Genomic DNA, 20492 nt, shown 5'->3' on the forward strand with positions numbered 1-20492 from the left:
AAAGTTTTCCTGTGTAAGAGACAGGTGTGTAATTCTATGTGCCAGCCCCTGTCCTGGGTGCTGAAATAATCATGTCTGGATTCTTATACCAATTCCATCAACTGGACACTTTTAACCCTGTCACTTTAGAAATCCTTACATCAGTGCTATGGATGGAGCACTGTGGTTACTCCCCTTCAGCTCTTGTGTCTTTTAGTAAATGCTTTGTTCCCCTTGAGGCATTTGCTGGAGTGAACCTGTCACACTTCATGGGGTCACAAGCCATTGTGCCGCTGGCCTGTCCTGTCCTGGGCTCTCTAGAAGACCGAGCTGGAGGGTAGCTGAAGATGGTCAGTGGCCAATATATATTTGAATGCTGACATGACTTACAGCCATCACAGAAATTCAGAGGAAGGCTGTGGCTGGTTCTGCATGTTTCCTAGCTGTCACTGTGGCCCCGCGTGGAGCCTTTCTCAGGACAGCCAAGGCCCGGAAGAAAAGGGCTTGGCAGAAGCATCAGGCTTTGTGCGTGGAAATAAACAGTTCCCCCCGACAGGCTTCCCCTGCCTGGAGAAAAAACCCCAAACACAACTGCTCAAGACAGAGCATCTCTCCTGCTTCCCATCGCCTCCCATTTTATCCCTTAGGTTTTTCCATTTCAGGCCATTGTCCCCTCATCCATTCATCCGGGTGCTTGGGCCGAAGACAAAAGCCAAACCAGGAGCTAGGTCACACCCCTCCAAAATCCCAATCTTTTCCAGTTTTCCACCAAACTATATCCTCATTTCAGCCACTTCTGTCCACCTCATTCTTTCACTGCACGATTCCCTACAGGCCTCTGATGTCACTGTCTACAACCTGTCTACATCTGTTTTTCAGATGGCGGCTGGAATATTTTTTATCACTAAAGCCAGGTCACCTCATTCCCTCGTTTTATTGCCTCATGATCACAAGCACACAGAAACTCAGAACTTACTCAAAATAACTGAACTCTGGGGTGGCTTAAAGACACAGTGGGCCACCATAGATGAGATGCAGTATTTAGAGGGGGGAGGAGTGAGCGTTAATGTGGCTGTACCCAGGCAGTCCCCACCTTTCCCTCTTCTGTTCTTTCTGCGGGCTATCTGGAGTGGCAAGGGGATCAGGGAAATGCGGGCATGAACCCAGCTTCCAAATCCAGCTTCTCATCAAGCTTGGTGCTGAAAGGCCCTTCCCAGCTTGTACAGGGCCAGGCCCAGTTCAGTTTACCAGGTACAGTGGGGACTTAGGAATGGAAATATGCTCTCTCTTGGGGAGTTATTCAGATTTATTAATTTCCAGCTCCATCTGCTTTCCCTTGGAGATCAGATGCTATTAATAGATGATACTCATTATTGTGTTTCTCTTCTATAGCCCCACAAAGCACATAATTATTGAGCATTTACTGGTGCCAGGCACATACTTGGATACAGAAATGAAGAAGTCACATTGTCTTTGCCCTAAAAAGAGTCCACTAAAAAGTGAGAGAATCAAACAGATAGATAATTTTATAACATGATATACTCCATAATAGGGACACGTCCTTGTTGCAGTGGGAATACACAGGAAGAGAATGTAGCCTGGGCTGGAAGGCTCAAAAGCTCAGTCTTAAGGAATGGTGAGTCTTGGGAGGTAAAGATGGGATGGGCTCTGTAGGCACAGGGTATATATCTTGCTTAGCTAGTGGTTGACAAGCCTCCAGACTAGGGATGACAAAAGCCATATGTCAAGTTTGAGGTCACAGGCAGCGGGACAAAGTGCTCAGCTCTGTCGGAGCTGTCCACCACTATCAGTGCTGAAGTGCAGAGGGTTGGACGGTGAGCTCCATATTGCCATCCCGTATTTAGGACTAGGATTTCTTTTCTTTCTGTCTGTCTGTCTTTCTTTCTTTCACTCACTCAAAGATACTACAGTGCTTAGTTTGGGGGTGTATAGGTATATTTTAGTACCACCCTTTTCTTTATGTCACTTAATTCTCTGACCCTAAGTTTGGGGGCCCCTGAAAAAATGATTAAAGACGTGAGCTTTGTAATCATGCGTACCCAGGTTCCAGGCTTAGCTCTGTTGCTGACCAGGTGTTTGATCTTGGACAAGCCACTCTGAATCTCTGAGCTTCAGTTTATTGCCCATTGTGAAGACTCTAGAAGCATTTACCTCCACAACTGGAGGATAAAATGAGCACATCTTGGTAATGCATTCAGCATGGTGCGTGGTCCACATCTCCCTCTCTCCACCCCATAAAGCTCCCGGCTCATGATCTTGTTCCTGATAGTGATGCTTTTGGAAAAAAATGGTGGTTCACATGGCTTAGTTTGAATGGGAAACATCACTTGTTGAGTTCCTGCTGAATGTGGTCCAAAGTCCTGCTCTGACTGGTGTTTCTAACTGCCTTTTCCTTGTAATTCAGCAGACTTTTTTAAAGCCTGGTAATTGATCACTTACATACTTTCAAGAGGAAACATAAATTTCTCTCGAATCTTTCTGGAAGGAGCAGTTGAGCAAAAAAAAAAGGAGAGAGAGAGATGACTAGGTCAAAATCAAAAGAAAAGTAAAAGAATATTATTAATGGTCTTTGAGTCTTTCTGATGTATTTCAGATGGAAAAAATATTGCCCGAGTAGAGTAGCAGAATATGCATAGTGAGTCAGCCAGGTGAAGGAACATCCAGAAAAAATTGTGATTTGAATTTACAAGGACTTTTTTATACCTTCCATGATTAAAGGACTTAAAGGACTTCCAAAAAGAGTCAAGCAGCTGAAACCTGTAGAAAATTGTAATACTTTGTTTGATATTGGGTGGGAGAGACTTAAAAACAAGGCTGTTTGAACAAATTTATTTATATTAATAAAATAATTGAATTAATACTACAACCCCCATATGTTAATAGAAAAGAATATAGTTAAGTGAAAACACATGTAGGAAAATGTAATCTTCAGGGCTATAACAATCTTTAGAGATGCTCTTATTGGATGTCTCATAAAAATTACAGTAGTATTTAATTTGAGTGTAACTCATTATAGACATATTTATGCTAATTATAGTAAGTTAGAAAGCTACTAAAAACTCACAAATAAAAAATAAAAATTTTCAGTAAGGCTACCACCCAGGGAAAACAATGATTAATATTTTGGGGTCAATTAAATGTCATTTCCTTTTCCTTTTTGCAAAAATGTGTTTATGTTTGCAAATTTAGGATTGTATGGTTCATACTGTAATAATTTCATGCAATTAAATACTTTATAATGTGAATTTAATGGATCCATTCTAGTCTGTGTTATGTGAACCATACATAATATACTATTCCTTGCAAGCCTTTAGTTTTATGGAGAGAATTCCAGACCCAGAGAGGGGAAGTCACTTGCTCAGGGTCACACAGCTAATTTGTGTCAGAGCCAGGATGAGAATTCACACCTCAGGCACCAAGTTCATTGTGCGTCTGATGCCAAATGTTTTTAGCTTAGCTATTAGTTCCCCCTTCCCCTCCCTCAAGAAATCCAAAATAAACAAGTTGATCTGAATTTATCTCTTATTCTGTGGCTATGCTAATGACTACGTTTGCTAAGTGCTGATTTGATGCCATACCTCTGAGGACACTTTACATATATTGCCTGCTTGAATCGTCACATCAACAATGAAGATACTATTAATCCTATGGCAGTAAAGGAGAAACTGAGACTCCAACGCTGAAAGATAGGTTCCAGTTGACAGGTCTAGTGAATGGTGCAGGCTGGCTATTGGTCCAGATCTCAGTGATGCTTTCCCAGTAGCTAATGTGTCCTCCTACATGCACTTATTGGCCCCAAAGCTTTTTGAAGGTGGAAATGATGTCTTACTCTTTTTCAAATCTGTAGGATGCCTAGCAGAGCCCATAGCAATGGTACGGCACTGAAGTCCAAAAGCAAATTGTATGTACAGGATGGGGAACATAGGGCTTACGGGCAGTGGTGAGCAAAAATTGCAGGGATTGTAGATAGACTGCACTTATCTTACTGTGAATGAGTGGTAAAATTGATTCCCAATGAGCTAATACTTCTTTCAGTCACTCATTCATTTCATGTTTCATTCAACAAATATTTACTTGTCAGATATGCTACTAAGTGCCAAAAACATGAACACGAGCAGTGGTCCTGGCCCTCAAAAGCTCTTATTCCAATGAAAGAGAAAGACATGAAAATTAATATTTACAACATGCAGAGATGAGTGCAATGATACAAAAATAATATGCATGCATTAGAAAGTGAGTAATAATCAAAGAGGGCTTCACTGAGGAGATTGTCCTTGAGTTGGACCTTGAGAATGATGGGTTGAAAATAGACAGGGAGGTGGAGCTGTCAGACCAGGGGAAGTGTGTGTAGAAGCCCATCTGATAATAGCACATGGTTTCCCATGGCTAGAATATAGGCTATCAATCTTGATGAGGCTGGTGGAGTCTGTGGGGGTCAGACTGGGGAGAGCTTTGAGGTTCCTGATAGGCAGGTTGAATTTTTAACTGCTCCGAGGCAATAGGGAGCCTCTTAGGGTTTTGAGAAAGGATAATAAGTTGACCAGATGGCTTTGAGAAGAGTGGATTGAGAGTGGGGGAGGGGAGCCCAGTTAGGTGAGGGCAGTCCAGAGATGAGAGCAGGGTATTTTTAGGACTGTAACATTTGTGGTACAGAGTGGGCATGTCCAATCATAATTGTTAGTATTAACCAAGTGCTTAGTCTATGCCAGGCCTTGTAAGTTTGATCATATTTGATCTCTTTTATATTCGAACAATATAGGAATATTATCCCCACTGTACAGATGAGGAAAGCAGGGCTCAGAGAGGTTCAGTCATTTTGATTAATTTGCTCAAGATCACACAGCAGGATGATGGCAGAGCTGGGATTTTAACCCAGGTGGTTTAACTCCTAAACCTGTATTCAGAAATGTCACGACATAGTTCTTCCCTGCAAAGGATGCTGAGGAAGGTGAATCTCTAGGGGCTTGGGAGGTATTGGGGGTGAGGGTGCCTCATCTGTGTTGGACTCAGTGTCATGCACCGAGACAGGGGGCTGTTGTGGAGAGGGCTTCATGAATTGGAAGGGAGACGCCAGTCTAAAATATTTGGGGACTGTATCCATGGAGATGCAGCCAGGCCGTCCTGTGCAAGGTTCTCTGTATTTTCCCAAGTACTTGACCCCAGGAACGAGTGGAAATGCTCCTGAACCACTGTGAGCTCCTAAAGTGATGTGCAGCCTGTGACTGCCAGCTGGATACACAGTGCCCTCTGGCTTGTTGCAGAGTGCCGCTGAGAGGCAGGGCTCTGCTGCTCCTTACTAGTTTAATTCTGTTACTAGCAGTGTGAGTCAATATAAGACTAGCCAGCAATTGACCTTGAGTCAGGAAGAAGCAGCAGTGAGTTTGGGATTCTGGTTACTTTCACAACCCTACTTAACAGTTTCACTACAAGCTTTTCTTTTAAGACCTCATCGCAGAATTGAGAAGTAAACTTCTCTCCTGTGAAGGAGGGAGGGGATAGGAAGGAACAGTACTGATCGTCTACCATGTGCCAGGCATGCCAGACTCTCACACACCCCACGTGCTTTCTATACCTGAAGCCAGGTGTGGGGAAACCCCCTGGTTTCCCCAGGGGCCGTGGAAGGGGCTACATGATGTCACCAGGGGGTTCATCCAGAAGGAGGGTGAAAGAGGGGGAAATGAAGTGAAAGAAGGGAGAGAGGAGGCAGCAAATTTCTCTGCTCTGTTTGAGAGCCTTTCCCCGACTCACCACCTTTCAGTTGGCCAAGTGAGTGGCCGTCCTAAGGTACCAGCTGAGCCTCTTCACAGTTCACATGACCAGCCCAATATGGCATTCGCTTGTATTTCCTTCCCATGATTCTCTTCTTCACTTCCCTTTCCCTCGCTTTTGCTGTCCCAGGGTTGTGTTAGGACTTCAGGCTTGCCCCAGGCTCTGTTCTCTAAGGACTCTAATAATATCTAGGCTTAGATATTATTACTTTTCATGTACTATTCCATATTTCAGAAATAATAAAATAAAAGGGTCATAGCAGGTGCTCAGTGAACAATGCTCACTGTTACTAATATTGTTACAGCCAAGTTATAATCAGACCCTACGAGTCCTGAATCTGTTAAAGGAGACCTGAGCTGTGATTTAGTCCACAGTTTAACTCATTAATTAATCTGTAATTAATCTAAGTATAAATGTGAAAAATAGAGATTCTGCCTAGATTTGTAGACCAGCGAGTACCCAAGTTGAGGAATTCAGTCGGGCCCCAGGGTTCCGTAACTCCGTCATCTCCCCAGTGGCTCTGCTTCCCACTGGAGGCGGAGCGCTTGCTGCACACGCAGTGGTGGGCACTTACTCTCCACTGTGGTTCAGCTTGTCGTAGCGCAGGAAGAGGCCCGCGTAGATAGTCTCGGTCAGCAGGGCATAGATGGCGATCATGATCAGCAGCACGGCCAGCTTCAGGACAGAGTTAAGTCTGAGGAAAACCGCGCAGGTCACCATGGCTAGCACGCCCGTGAAGACGAAGTACTGGCAACAGAGAATGCAGGTGGTCAGACCCGACGGGAAGGTGGGGGTTCACTCTCCGCTTCATGGATGCCCGTAGGTCTCCCTATCGGGAGGCCTCAGCCATCCTCAAACTCAACAGGTCCCAAAGTGAACACATCACTGCATTGGTGAGAAGCAGTGTATAATCTAGGGGAAAGTACTGCACACTACTGAAGCAAGACCTTTCTGATTATTCTGCCCAGTGGCCCCTGAATTACGTTTGTCAGTCGGGCTGGTGGGAAGTCACACTCTTCCCAGCATGCCGTGAGCACCAGGCATGAGTCCTTCCACATGGCTCTTCTCCAGGCACCAGGTGGTCTCCTCACCTGCACTTAGGGAACCCTCTGCAGATCTCGGGGTTTCTGTCTGTGCCACTCTCTTTTCTCTGTTCTGCCAACTCTAGCCTCCTTGGTCTCCCCAGACTCTCAGCTCTGTCTTTTCACATCAAGGAGTCTACTAGTTTGCACCCATGTTCCCGCAGCCCGAGCCACAGCCTGAAAGCTTGCCTATAGCCACCACAAAGGTCAGACAGTTGCAGGGCTCACTGCATTTGCTTTCTGTTCTCCTGAAGCCATTGTCCTTCATTGCCTGATGCCCAGTGTCTGCAGAAATGATCATCGCATATATTTGGTTTGTTTTCCTTTAGTAGTTTCTGGTGGGAGGGTAAATAATTTCTCTGCTGGTTCACTGGAAATATGCCTTTTCCTTTTTTTAAAAAGAAAAATTATTAAACATTCATCATGGGTTATATTTCTTCAGTAATCTTCAAAAACTATACAATATTGTCATTTGTCCTAAAACAATCTATAAATTTGAAGAGCTGGGAAGAGTGTTCCAGTTGGAAAAGTATGTCATAGAAAGGACAGTGTGAGGACTAAGATGATGCCACAGGGTATGTGAAGTGGCAGGAAGTAACCTGAAGAGACCGGTCCTCCCAAGGATGCAAGTTGAAGGAGGGAGGCTTGAAGGCTGGGTTGGACCTGAAAACATGGAAAAGAAATGGGAGGAAGTACCAGGATGCAAAGACAGAGGTAATTTCACCTCCATGGAAAACTGGCTATCAGAGACCCTTGAGAACCAGAGACAGCTCTGAATGCTCTTGCAGATATAGTTGACTATTTATCCAAATGTGCCAGAGCATATATAGTAAAGGGCCTTGATTTTAAAATGAAGGTCTTCCCCTCAAACCTCCTGGGAACCACATGTGGGTGTTTGAGACAATGACATTGTGGGTCGGGACCTGTGATTTGCAATCATTTTGCAAACCTGTGTTTCTTCCCTCCCCTAGGCTTCTTCTGAAATCGTAGTTGGGATGTAGCTTTCTTCACTGTCATTTCCTATATCTTTGCTCTGTTTTTAGCCATTGGAAAACTCCAGTTCAGAAATCGATTCCACTTTACAGCCCATATTCTAGCAACCTCTCATGTTTGCATTGCATCACCTAGTTTAATGGCATGCTGTTGAACTGAATATCATTTCTCACGTGGTGAAGCCGAGAGGTCAGAGACACCTGGGGAAACCAGTGTGCAGAAAGACTCGGTGACTGGCCTGGAGACACACACCTGTGAGGGCCGGGCATGGGTGTGCGGGTTAAGCCATTGGAAGGTCTGATGTCTGATTCCTTCTAGTCTGCCAGACAAATCCTTATGCAGGGAAACACGGTCACAACCTCAGGGTGGCAGACGGTGGACAAAGTGGATTGTTGTGATAGCTGCTGACAGGAACAGTCCAGCTCCCCATCTTTTAGGCCAGTGGGATTCCTGTACCAGAGGGGTGTGGGCTACTGGCAAACTTTGTCTGTTAAGAGCCAGATGGTAAATACAGGGTGCAGCACAAATAACGCCCTGTTTTGTTACAAAACCATAAGCATGCAATTCTGTAATATAACAATGTCACCCTCAAGCATACCATGTGGCATTTTAGGTGAGATGTTCAAATTGCTGTCCATGCATGACATTCACGCACCCTACCTCCCACTCTCAAGCAAACCTTACTTCTGCCAGACCCTATATTTTGGGCTTAGTGGGCCATGGCTCCTCTGTTGTAACTACTCGGCTCAGCCACTGAACCATAAAAGCAGCCTAGGACATTAGTAAGAGATGGCCATGACTGTGCCCCAATAACATTTTATTTATAAAACAGGGGCTGACAAAGTTTGACCTGCGGGCAGCATTTGCTGAGCTGTGACCCAGAGGAGCCTGTGCTTTTAGGAGGAAAATGTAAAACCCTGATTTGTTTACTTTTATCTCACTTTTTAATATTCTCTTTTTTGAGTATGTCTCATAATGCACATGATAGGTTGGCACACCGGTACGGGTTTGTAACTTACAGTAAACATACATTGGCAGTGCAGGCTCAATAGTTGTTTACTAGCAATAATAACTAAATCACAGTTGACATTTAATGAGTGGGCACCTTGGGCCAGGTGTTGCTGTAAACACTTTACAGGCATGAACTCATTTAATCCTCACAACCGCTTCCACCTTCATGTTACAGATAAGGAAACTGAGGCACGGAGATGAAGCTATGTCCTCCAGAGAGCTTACCCACAACTCTCCCAGGACTGGCAGATCCATGAGCACTGTCCTCTGAGTTTGGGGGTGCAGGTTTGGGGCCCAGGGCACACAGTGTTGATTTACAAGGATGTGGAGGCCCAGATTAAATAGTTCATGAACATCTACTTCACATCAGACATCATGTTAGAAACTCAACATTTGCTGGCTTGTCTAGGTAGTCATCGTGGGAACATGACAGTTCTTGACTCTGTAATACCCATGGGAAGAGGTATTGATATTATCTTTCCCACTTTACAGATGAGGAAGCTGAGGTTCAGAGAATAAGAACTGATTCAAGATTTCTGCTGCTAGCAAGTGAAGTTGCTCAGTTGGGAGTGAAATCCAGCTCTTTCTTGCCTAGCTCTCAATATCTGAGTCTTAGCCAGTTTGGGTTCGTTACCTCTTGGGTCCCTCCTCATGCCCTCCAAACTGAGCAGGTCTCTGGGACCTGGTATCCCAGAGAGGCCACGAAATCGGAGCTCACTCATTCCTTGGTGGGAGGAAGTCCAAGAGCATGTGGGTCTGTCCCATGCAGCCCTGGATTTCCTTAAGAGGAGCCTAGTTCTTACCTAGGGACTAAGCCTGGGTTCAGATGGATGGGCTCAAGAGTAAGCCAGATCTGGTTTGTAGTGCAGTGCCAAATCTTGATAACGGAAGTAGGAAAAGACAGAAAGAAGGAAGAACGGAAAGGAGTGAGGAAGAATGGGAGTCACGTGGGAGTGGCACCGAGTGGCACAGGGCAGGTTACTTTCTAAGCCTTCGTTCCATTATCTGTAGAGTGGAGATGGTCACAGCCTCTACCCCAGACATTTTGAGGACTCAGTGATGTTAGCAGTTAATGAAGTAGCTAGGTGCTCTATGCCGGGGGTGGGGAGAGAGGGTTTCTAGGCTTTCTCTCCTTTTTAGACATTTCCAGACCAAATCTGGGGCCTGGATGAGACAATAGAGAGCCTTTCCTCCACGCACATGTTGGAGACGGTCTTGGAGAACAAGAGTCCGCTCAGCATCCTCAGGATGTGGCATTGGCTGGGGTCTGCTGGGACATCCCAGCTATCCCCCCTCCTGACCCAGAACCTCTGTCCCAATGTGTAAGGGTCTGGGCCATGACCAGTAGAGTTTACAACTGTCCTTTTCCTGGCCCCATAGGCTGACCCTAAGGCCCAGGGTCAGACCAGTGGCTCTGTTGCCAAGAGAAGGTCGGACTTACATCATGACGGTGGGTGTCCCATTGGGACATGTCCTGACCCTGTAGTGCTCCATGAACTTTCTGTACCACTTTGGTTTCAGTTTAGTTGTTTTCTGCATTTGTGCGTCATTGGCTTCCTTTCTCTCTCCCTTTCTTTCTACTTTCCTCCCTTCCTTCCTTCTTTCTCTGCTCCTTTCTTTCCATCTCTCCATCCTTCCATTATCCATCTTTCCTTCCTTATTTATTTCCAGCTTTCCTTTTCTAATGCAGCTAACACGATTTAGACAATAACTCCGCACTGTCCTCTATTCACAACAAGGGCACATTCAGCTTTAGGATTTTAAGATGAATTGGTAGAAATGAATAGGGGAGGAGGAGACAAAGGGGAAGAGGAAAATGGGTGGAGGGGAGGATGAAGAAGGAAAATATAGAGGAGAAGGAAGAGGGGAGTGAGCAGCAATGGGAAAGAGGGGCAGAAGAGGGAGCTGGAAATAGGAAGGGGAAAAGCAGAAGATACAGGGGGAGGGGAAAGCAGAGAAGGGGAAGAAGGAGAAAGAAGGAGGAAGAGGCAGAAGAAGCAACCAGGCCTGGGTGCTTTCTGAGGCCCTTCAGCCAGTGTGGCTCATTTGGAGCTGGTAGAGAGATCTAGGCCCAAGCCTTGCAAAGGGGAGCTTGTGAATAAATACCTCTGGGTAGGAGCAGATATCTGTAAATACAGCTGAGGAATTGAAAGTCAGGTTCTTCAAGGGTATCGACTTGTCAAAATCACACCACAGCTGCGGATTAAGAAAAAAACAAAAAACAAAAAAAACAAAAAAAACACAGGAACAAAAGTCAGTGTGAGTGCCGGGGTAGGAGTTGTATGCTCTTGGCGCTGGGCTTCAGCGAGAGCCTGGGGCGGGGCAGGCCAGGCACTGAGGGGGGTTGTTTCAGAAGGTAAGTGCCAGCTGGGATCTCCTCCTTGACTTTAAAGAAAGTCCGGGTTCAGAAAAAGCATAGGCCGGCCAGTGAGAAACCAGGTGAAGACTGCTCTGCGGGCCCATCACGGAGGGTCACTGGAGTGTGGGCCCAGAAGAGAGAGCAGACAGATGGCAGGAGGAAAGACCTGGGCGTGCTCACAGCCTTTCTCTACCTCAAAAGCTGGGAGGATTTGAGAGCCCTGAGGGCAGCGGGCAGCTCTGAGCCCAGACATTGCTTCAGGAGATGTTTGTGGCGCTCAGAAAAGAACAGTTACCATTGGCTGGATGCCTCCTCTGTGCCAGACACTGTATAAAAAACACCTCACAATTATCTTGTGATGTTGCTGCTATTTTTATCCCCATTTTACAACCGAAGAAGATGAAACTCTGAGAAGTAAAGTAACTTGTCCAGAGTCACCGAGCTGATAAGTGGTGGAGCTGAGAATTGCACACAGGTCTATCTGACTCCAATGCCTCCGGACCTCCTCCCACGCCACTGTGGCATGGCTGGCCCCAGAGGTCACCCTGACCTAGAGACATTGGGCCTATTGCCAAATCTGCACCCCAGAGAGGTCTGATTCATCCAGATAAGATCCTGGCTACAACTCTGAACACTGTGATCAATGATCCTACATACATCCTTGTTCAAGTGCCATAATCTGTAAAATATTTATTTGATGATGAATTTAATTAGACTATGATTTCCCTTTTTCATTGTTCCACAGAGTCCTTCACTTCAAGGCCAACTATATAGAACTTGAGCAACATAGACTCTAAGTAATTCCTGGGCTAATTTGGACCATAAATTTCAGGCAGTATAATCCTGCAAAACAAGTCTGAGAATTGTGTGAGTCCACACGTTGGGTCCCAAGTGTTGAACTTGGAGACCCTCCTTTGTACCCAAGGGTCATGGTGATGATTTCTGTCACCAGATGACACCTCAACTAGCTTCTGTCAAGGTGCCAAGTTCAAAACCTGGAATCAGGTAAACCACTCCTACACTCCACTAGGTCCCTAAGTCACAGACAACACCAACTATTTGTATACACACAGAAAACACCTATAGCTACCATGTTACCATTCTAGAGAGAAAATGAAATTGTTAAAATATGGACCACCAAATTAAAAACAGTGATAAATATGGCAATTGGAGAGTCATTGGAGTTCAATGTGTGACATCCAGTAGGAACTTTTAGAAAGTCAGAGGCAAGATGCCCAACCTTCCTCAAATGCAGTTTCCTCATCTGTTACATGGGAGCAGTAATACCTACCTGTAGCCCATAGGAGATGCTCAATAAATGACAGCTATTTGTTTCCACTCCCCCACCCCCATTCCCACAGGTACAATTTAGCAGATGAGAATGAGCATGAGTCATGGAGTCAGACAGACCTTTTTAGCAAGTTATTTCATGTCTCTGAGCCTCAGTTTCCTCAGCTATAAAGTGGGGATAATGAGACTTACCTCACAGGGTTTGTGTGAGGATTACACACGAAAAAAGTGTATGGCTCCTCCTTCAGTGCATGGCACATAGCAGGTGGGCACTTAACAAGCAGTAACTCTTTTCTATCATTGCAACTGGCCAGCCAGTGATAGGTCGGGGACTCAAGGGAGTTTAGAGCTGCTTTGCAGCAAATAACCTGTCCCACTGGGAAAGAGACAACTTGCCACCAGCAAAATGCACAGTCTGACAGTAGTCACGTCTTTGTGCTCTGTCCCTAAACTTGGGGCTAGACCAGGCACAAGAAGGTAACTGGTGCCAAGGAAGGCAATCAGGAGGCTGCAACTCCATAACCTCTGGAATCCTGAGAACAACCCCAATACCAGAGAGTTGGTGCGCTGGGAATGCTTACGATATTCAGGATGGCGCCTAGGAAATTAATTAGGATGGATGCGAAGATGATGACGTTCCGGGCCAAATAGGTTTCATTGATCCAACAGCAAGTTTTCCGGAGGATGAGGGGCAAACACTTATAATCCTCTGCCGTGGTGATGAGGACCAGTGCCGAGTGCAGCATGATCAGGATGGAAAACTGGATGGCCATTGGCATCACCCTGCAGGGAGACAAAGAGGGTTGGCTCCTGCAGCTTTGGTCGTCCGATTCCCCACTCACTGAGAGACGCTGTCAGTCACATCTGTGGCCACCCTGCCCTATCCCTAGCTTCCAATAATTCCTTTAAATCTCTGTATGTTTAAGAAAAGGGCTATTCAGCAGATATTTTTATTGCATCCATTTCTAGAATATTCTCTCGATTGAGAAACTTTCCTATGAACACCAAATATTTGGTTTGATGTATCACTCCTACCCAATTTCTTCACTTTTTCTGCCGTTCATCATTCTCACTAGGCCAACTGCTGTCAAAGCAATGCAACACTGGAATTTTATCTCAAAACTCTGGCTGTGTGGGGACCACACGCCCTTTCCTCTTTAAGGTGGGTTTTAGCAAACAGATTCCCTCTCGGTGTTGTTCTGATGCCAAGAACTGAACCTGACACCTGTTCCGAGTTGCTCGGTTTGGGGAGTGATCACCAGGGTTTGCAGGGAATGGACTAGGTGCCTTTTGGGACACCGGTAAGGGTGCGGTTGAGACCTGAGGAAGGAGGACGCATCCTTGCCCAGTAGAGTGGCTTTGCCATCACTCCCACTGTCCCTCTCTAGTGTTGAGCTCTCACCAAAGTGTGTCTGGCTGTTTCTAGCAACTCAGTTTATCTAAAACTTCATCTCTGGAGGTATTTTTGACTACTTCCTCTGCTTGTCAGGGTAATTTAGGAAATGTAGTAAAAAAGGCGGGGTGGCGGGAGTGCATGGCACTGTGACAGCCAGGAGGTAAGACCTTTACAAGGAGAAATCAGCCCAGGCTAGAAGTCCCTCTGTACTGCAGGTCTCCTGAAGGCTAGGAGTGACTCCTGTCCTAGCTCCAGCTTTCACTGTTGGAGGTTTTATTATTTCCTTTAAAAATAATACTTGCACAGTTTTGACTTCATGGATCACCTTGACTGGAAATTCCTGCAGGAGTTCTAGATAAGAACAGAAGTTCTGTGTAGCAGTGGGTTCCCAGAGGACTCTAGGTAGGTGGGAAACTTCCCTCAAAACAGGCTAGAAAAACTCCCTGATGACACGCCATTCACTATTCCTGGGCCCCCAGGCGAGGCAAATGAAGGAGAATGCAGGTGGATGGCTTTGTCCAGCTGTCCCAGGAGAGAGGGGACCAAGTCCAAGGCTTCTGTGTCTCAGCAATGGGAGGCAGCCCTGGAGAATATGAATGTGTTGTTTCAAATTTGGCAGAAGCCAACCAGGCAAAGGTCAATTAGAAAGCTGCCTGGTTCCATGGCCACCACTGCCACGCAGATGAAGGCTACATGGTGCGCAGGACCTTGCGTGGCTGCCCTTGACTCTCTGTTGCCTTTCCTCCCTGTCCTTCTCATCTCTCTAGTTCACGGGCAACAGTCAAGCACATGCCCTCAGTGCTCTACTACCTCTGTCTGAATGAAGAAGAGACCTTGCCAAACACCGAATCAGCCAGTGCCTTGCTCTTGGGCTTCCAGCCTCCAGAACTTTAAGAAATAAATTTCTAGTGTTTATAAGCCATCCAGTCTAGGGTGTTTTTGTAGCAGCAGCCGGAACCAACTAAGACAGGAGGTGAAAGGCAGGCATATGGTCCTGTGGCAAGAGCAAAGCCTCGGGCAAGGAAACTGTCTTCCGAATATTTTTTTAAATGTGCAAAACTGGGATTTCAATGCTCATCTCTTAAAGGGAGGCTCAGATGTTAAAATAATAAAGCAGTGAAATGCATAGCATGTAATAAGAACTCAAAGAAATGTTACTCTCTTTCTCTATTGATGGTGAAATTCAGGAAACCAAAGGTGTTTTCAAGATCTATGGGAAGAGGGTTAATTACAAGACAGGCTTTCTAAGGTAAGGCACTGCCATTGCATACAAAATTCTTTTGGAAATCTGTGTTGCAGCTCCTCGACATCATTTATTTCTGCACACACAGACATTACAGCGTCAGATTGTTATTTTCCTCTAATTACAGAGTGCCTCCCGAATCCAGGGTTCTGCATTCGTTTTGCATTGTGTGCATTAGAGGCAGGGAAACCTTTCATTTCGGAAATCAAGTCTGAAAAAGAATGACGAGGGATTTGCAAACAGCTCTGTCCAAATCCTTTCTAGACATTAAGTTCTAATTACTCTCTGGAGCGTGCGTTGAAGCAGGGTCTGGGTTAGTGTCAGGATCTGGTGTGTGCCCGGGAGGCAGGGAGCAGTGGGGTTGAGGGGGACGTCTTACAGCAGCTTGGGGTGTGATAGGAAACAGAGGCTCCGGTCCTACGGATAGTGACATTTGTACTGCCCTTTAGAATCTGCAGAGTCTGAGAGGCCAAGAGAGCACTCGATCCGATTAGCAACCCTGAGAGGAAGGCATTCTTAGCCACTTCAGGGGACGAACAAGGATGTAGCCCAGAAAGAGGAATGGGACCAGAATTTATCAAAATGGATATGGCTCATTTCGTGCTGACATCTCCCCTGGGGAGCTGGCACTGTTATTCCCATTTTATAGATGAGGAAACTGAGGCTCCAGAGAAGTCAAGTACATACACGCAGCTGGTAAGATGCACAGAAAATAAGATCCAGAGCCTTTTCCTTTCTGTCCTTTCCCCTTCATTTCCCCTTTCTTCCTTTCCAATACTTCCTCTTTTTCTTGGTTCCCTTCTCTTTCTCTTCTTCCTTCTCTCTCCCTCCCTCCCTCCCTCTCGCCCTGTCTCTTTGTCACCACAAATGCAGGCTTAGAAACATTGTTATAACCGTAAGAAGTATTTTCAGGTTTTTCCTCAGTGTCCCTCTGGGAGAGGAACGTCTGCGTGCGTGTGTAAANGGAGCTGGCACTGTTATTCCCATTTTATAGATGAGGAAACTGAAGCTCCAGAGAAGTCAAGTACATACACGCAGCTGGTAAGATGCACAGAAAATAAGATCCAGAGCCTTTTCCTTTCTGTCTTTTCCGCTTCATTTCCCCTTTCTTCCTTTTCAGTACTTCTTCTTTTTCTTGGTTCCCCTCTCCCCTTCTCTTTCTCTTCTTCCTTCTCTCTCCCTCCCTCCCTCTCTCCCTGTCTCTTTGTCACCACAAATGCAGGCTTAGAAACATTGTTATAACCGTAAGAAGTATTTTCAGGTTTTTCCTCAGTGTCCCTCTGGGAGAGGAACGTCTGCGTGCGTGTGTAAATTAGAGGAAAGAGTGGAGCAGCAGCGCCTCTCTTTGCCAGGGTCTCTTCATTTTTTGTTGGGGGCTGGGGATTAGCTGTGGTCATATGAGCAGCCTGCCTCGTCCGCTAACAAGTCCATGATGGAAGAGAGACAGAAAGGCACCCACCATCTGTTTAGTCGCAAAGACTCAATCAGAAGCAAAACGAGCTGGGGAGGAAACGAGCCCACACTATAGGAAGCTGTGCAGGTCGGGGCAGATGGGCCAGGCAATTCCCACAACATGTGGACTGTCTGGTCGGAGCTCAGTTTTGAACTTTCTTCATTGTCAGGTTTTTCTCTTCACTGAGCCAGTGAGGGTGGGGCACTGCCTGGTATTTCTGTTACCAGCTTCAGCTGAACCCCTGAGTCAGAAACTCCATCTGGCCAGCTGCTGGGTGAGGTTCCAGGTCTGTTCTCCCTGAAGCTAGAAATTGGGCAATAAGGCTGGTGTCATTCCACCTAGAAAGGGAACCTGCCCAGGCCAGCTGGGGAATGCCATGCCCCTTCTGTCCCAGTGCCAAATCCAGACTCTCACCCGACCCTGGGCTCCTCTGCCGTCCCCCACACCCAGCTGGGCCTCAGAGCTGTCAGCTGTCTCCCTACATGTCTGGCAAGTTCTTCCTCTCAAGTCCCCTGTACTGCCACTCTCTCGTCACTGGTATTTCTTGCCTGCAGGTTTGTGATGGCCTCCTCATTGGTCTTCCTTAGCCCACACCGCAGCCCCTCCTGCCCATTTTCCATGTCCGGTGTGATCCTTGTAAACACAAATCTGGTCACATTGCTTCTTTGGTTAGATGTTTCAATAAAGTCTTCTATTCCAACCAGTCACAATTCCTCCAGATGCACAAATCACTCTCCTCCATAATTTCAGCTCTATTTTCAGCCCTCCCCCCTCGCCTCCTTCTCAGTCCTCTCCCATGACTTGGAGAGCACCTTTAGGAGGCGATTATGACGTCAGGATCACGCCCACTGGGACACCTGCCCTGATTCCCCACCTCACCTCACTCCCACGTGTCCCATCCCACCTTATACTCTCCCTATCATAAGAGTCTTTGCACTATAATACTGTTTTGTAACTGTCCCCCATTAGAATGTAAGCTGGATAATGGCAGGAGCCATGAATGTATATCTCCAATGTCCAGTGAAGATGGGAACATAGTAGGTGCTCAAAGGATGTTTGTTGGGAGTATCAACACCCTCCAGGAGTCCAGAGGGTGTGCACCAGAGATGGCCACATCCTTCTCGGCTCTCACATCCCCACTGGCAGGACTGAAGCGGGGAGCCCAGGCAGTTTGGGTGAATCTGGCCAGACCCCACCGCCACTTAGAGCTCACCGCCCCGAGACCGTGCCTTTCCAATGACCCGAGCGCCCCCATGGCCCTTGGGTAGTCAGGAAACCCATTCTCTATGGCACTCTCTGGAACTCTGTCCTGATTTATTCACTGGCATCCATATACAAACCTATGCACACAGCATATGCATCTATATGCATAGCACAGAGATAAGTATATGTGTAGTCTATACATGTCTGTATAACATGGGCATATCTACATATGTATCTACCTAACATTCATAGCATATAGGTAGCTACATATACCCTGTAGCATATAAACCTCGATATATGTGGGTATTTTAGTTATTGTTGTGTCTCCTTCCACTAGATTATAAGGTCTAGGAGGGTAGATTTGTTGTCGTTGTTGTTATTGTTTGGGGGTGTTGTTTTGGTCTTTTTTGTTTAGTGAGGTGTTCCCAGCATCTAAACAGGACTGGCTGCTGGGCATTCAGTGGCTATTGGTGTAGGGCTTTCTCAGCCAGTGCACGGCAGAGGTACACGCATCTCCCTTCTCTCTCTTTTATTAAAATCTTTTTTAAAATTGTAAAATAAAGCGTAAGTACAGAAAAATCACAAAAAGTTTGGCTTAATTAGTTATTATTAATTATATGATGTCTGTGTTTGTAGTAACTATTCAAATCGTGAAATAGAATTCTGCAGGGCGTTTCACCAGCCCACCGTGCCCCCTGGGCGACTCCCAACCCTCTCTCACACCCCTAGTTAATCACTTTCCATGTCTTTATGGGTATCACCCATTTTTAGACACTACAATTCAGTCTTGGACATTTTTTGGTTGTATTTGATTTGTCTTTTAAGTCTTTAAAAATACCTATAGGCTCTCCCTTTATCTCTTTATTTTCTTTGTGATTTAACTGCTGAAGGTTATGTGCCCTTGGACCTGTAGCATTTCCCACTGTCCGGATTTTACTTTTGCACACTCGTTCAACATCTTTGGTCCTCTAGGATTTCCTGCAAATTGGGAACGGGATTCGAGGCTGGATCAGACTTAGGTTTAATCTCATGAGAAGACTAGAAGCATGTAGAGTTCTCCCACCAGGAGACACGGTGGTCTCTCCTCTTTGTGCTGATACGTCCTTCCCTAGTCACTTCCTGGAGCCATTAATTCTTTGAGAGTTGGAGAATAATGGCATTTTGATTCTGTGATAGCTTTTAAATGTATAACTCGAATAATTTTATGATATATCCACTCACCTACTGTCTGGTGATCTTATGACATAGTTTGTGCAGGGAAAACAGAAAAAAATACTTGTTTTTTTTCCTTTTTTTACTAGTTTCCAAGATAACCAATTAGTTCCCTATCATTCACCAAGAGTTTATGAGTTACATAAACTCATAAAGTTAAAAATATTTGCTGAATTTTGATCAAATGTTTCAACAGTTATCCATACTGAAGCTCAAACTATTCCATCTTTGGACAGTGGGAGTTTCCTCAGTGTGACTTCCGGGTCCTTTGGGCATGGCCAGTAGGGCTGAGGGCTTCCTTGCATTCTAGTTGGGGAAGATGTTCCGGGCTTATTTTGTATAGTTCCTGTCTCAGCCCTAGAATCACACATTTTTCAAAAATTTTCTTTTAATACAAATGGTGATATGTCACCTCAAGACCACAATCTGGCCCCTAATTATGCTCATGTATATTGGGTTGGACATTCTTTCTAGAACTTTCCATATTTATATCTCCTTTCAGTGTTATGTCTCCTTAGGCTTTTCTTGCTGTGAAGTTTTTGGATTTCTTTCTGATTTTAAAAACATTCTTCCTGCCATCTTCTGTTTCTCATAAGGCGTTATTGCTGTGTTTAAGTATTCTGAGTTTCCTCTTTTTAAGTCTTCATTTCTGAAACGCATCTTTCTTTTACTTTTATTTCCTTCCTAAACTCTCTTACCAAGTGTCTAAGTTTTCCTAATTTTGATTTACATTATTTACATTTTTTTATGTGTTGAACCACATTAAGTGCTTAGTTCCTTTCAAAATAGTGTTAAAGTTTTGATATATGTCATAGGCATGTTTTTTTGAGTGCTTTTATTGATTATAAGGCTAAAGTCAACTTTTTGTTCTCTTTTAGGAATAATAATTTAGTATGGGATGGCCAACCCTACATTTTGTTGCAAATTTTTGTGTAAAATTAACTTTGCTGCACTTTTAGGAGAGGTGGGGTACAGGAGAGTTTGTATTTTACTTCACAGAGCCCCCCTTTTTCAATTGTTTTTATGTTGTACTGAAAACAGGGTGGCTGGGGTCCCTTTGCACATTCTCTTGGACTGTCTTTTCTTCTCCACCATCCTCACTGTGAGTGGCTGGGATGGCACGCACACAGTTCCTGCCAGGATCCCACCCTGGGAGGGAGAGGCGGCTGGTCCGTTTCAGCAGTGCACGGTGTCCTGCCGGTTCCCCTCTTCAGCCCGTGAATATTTGCACTCACCTGAGGCTGGACTGTTCAACGCCCTCCCACTTCCAGGTGGTTTTCCTGTGTCCCCACAGCACTTCCCAGGGACTATCTGTTGGCCACAATGGGGCTCTGTCGTTTTCCAGCTATGACAGATGCCTACTTGTGTCTTTGTGATTCCTCCCATGCTTGATATCACACCAATCTTGGGGCTCTTGGGAGACTCACTAGCCACTTCCATGTGGAATTTATGGGGCTACCACATCACCTGTTTTATTCCAA

The 20492-nt window shown here is 45.5% G+C and overlaps 1 protein-coding gene across 3 annotated transcripts in view; it reads right to left on the reverse strand.

Moving 5' to 3' along the window:
* Nucleotides 1-20492, reverse strand: part of ADCY8 (adenylate cyclase 8) — a 157120-nt gene that overhangs the window by 20737 nt on the left and 115891 nt on the right. For 2 of the 3 annotated variants that reach the window (XM_037048562.1, XM_037048560.1), the window contains 3 exons: nt 13086-13287; nt 10962-11051; nt 6344-6516 (listed from right to left, as the gene is read on the reverse strand). In XM_037048562.1, coding sequence (XP_036904457.1) covers nt 6344-6516; nt 10962-11051; nt 13086-13287 — 465 coding nt within the window. The remainder of the gene's footprint in view (nt 1-6343; nt 6517-10961; nt 11052-13085; nt 13288-20492) is intronic. The other variant, XM_037048561.1, reaches the window with a different exon arrangement.

This window comes from Sturnira hondurensis, unplaced genomic scaffold (genome assembly GCF_014824575.4).
Source record: "Sturnira hondurensis isolate 20B ecotype Veracruz unplaced genomic scaffold, ASM1482457v3 Scaffold0006413, whole genome shotgun sequence".
Taxonomy (NCBI): Eukaryota; Metazoa; Chordata; class Mammalia; order Chiroptera; family Phyllostomidae; genus Sturnira; species Sturnira hondurensis.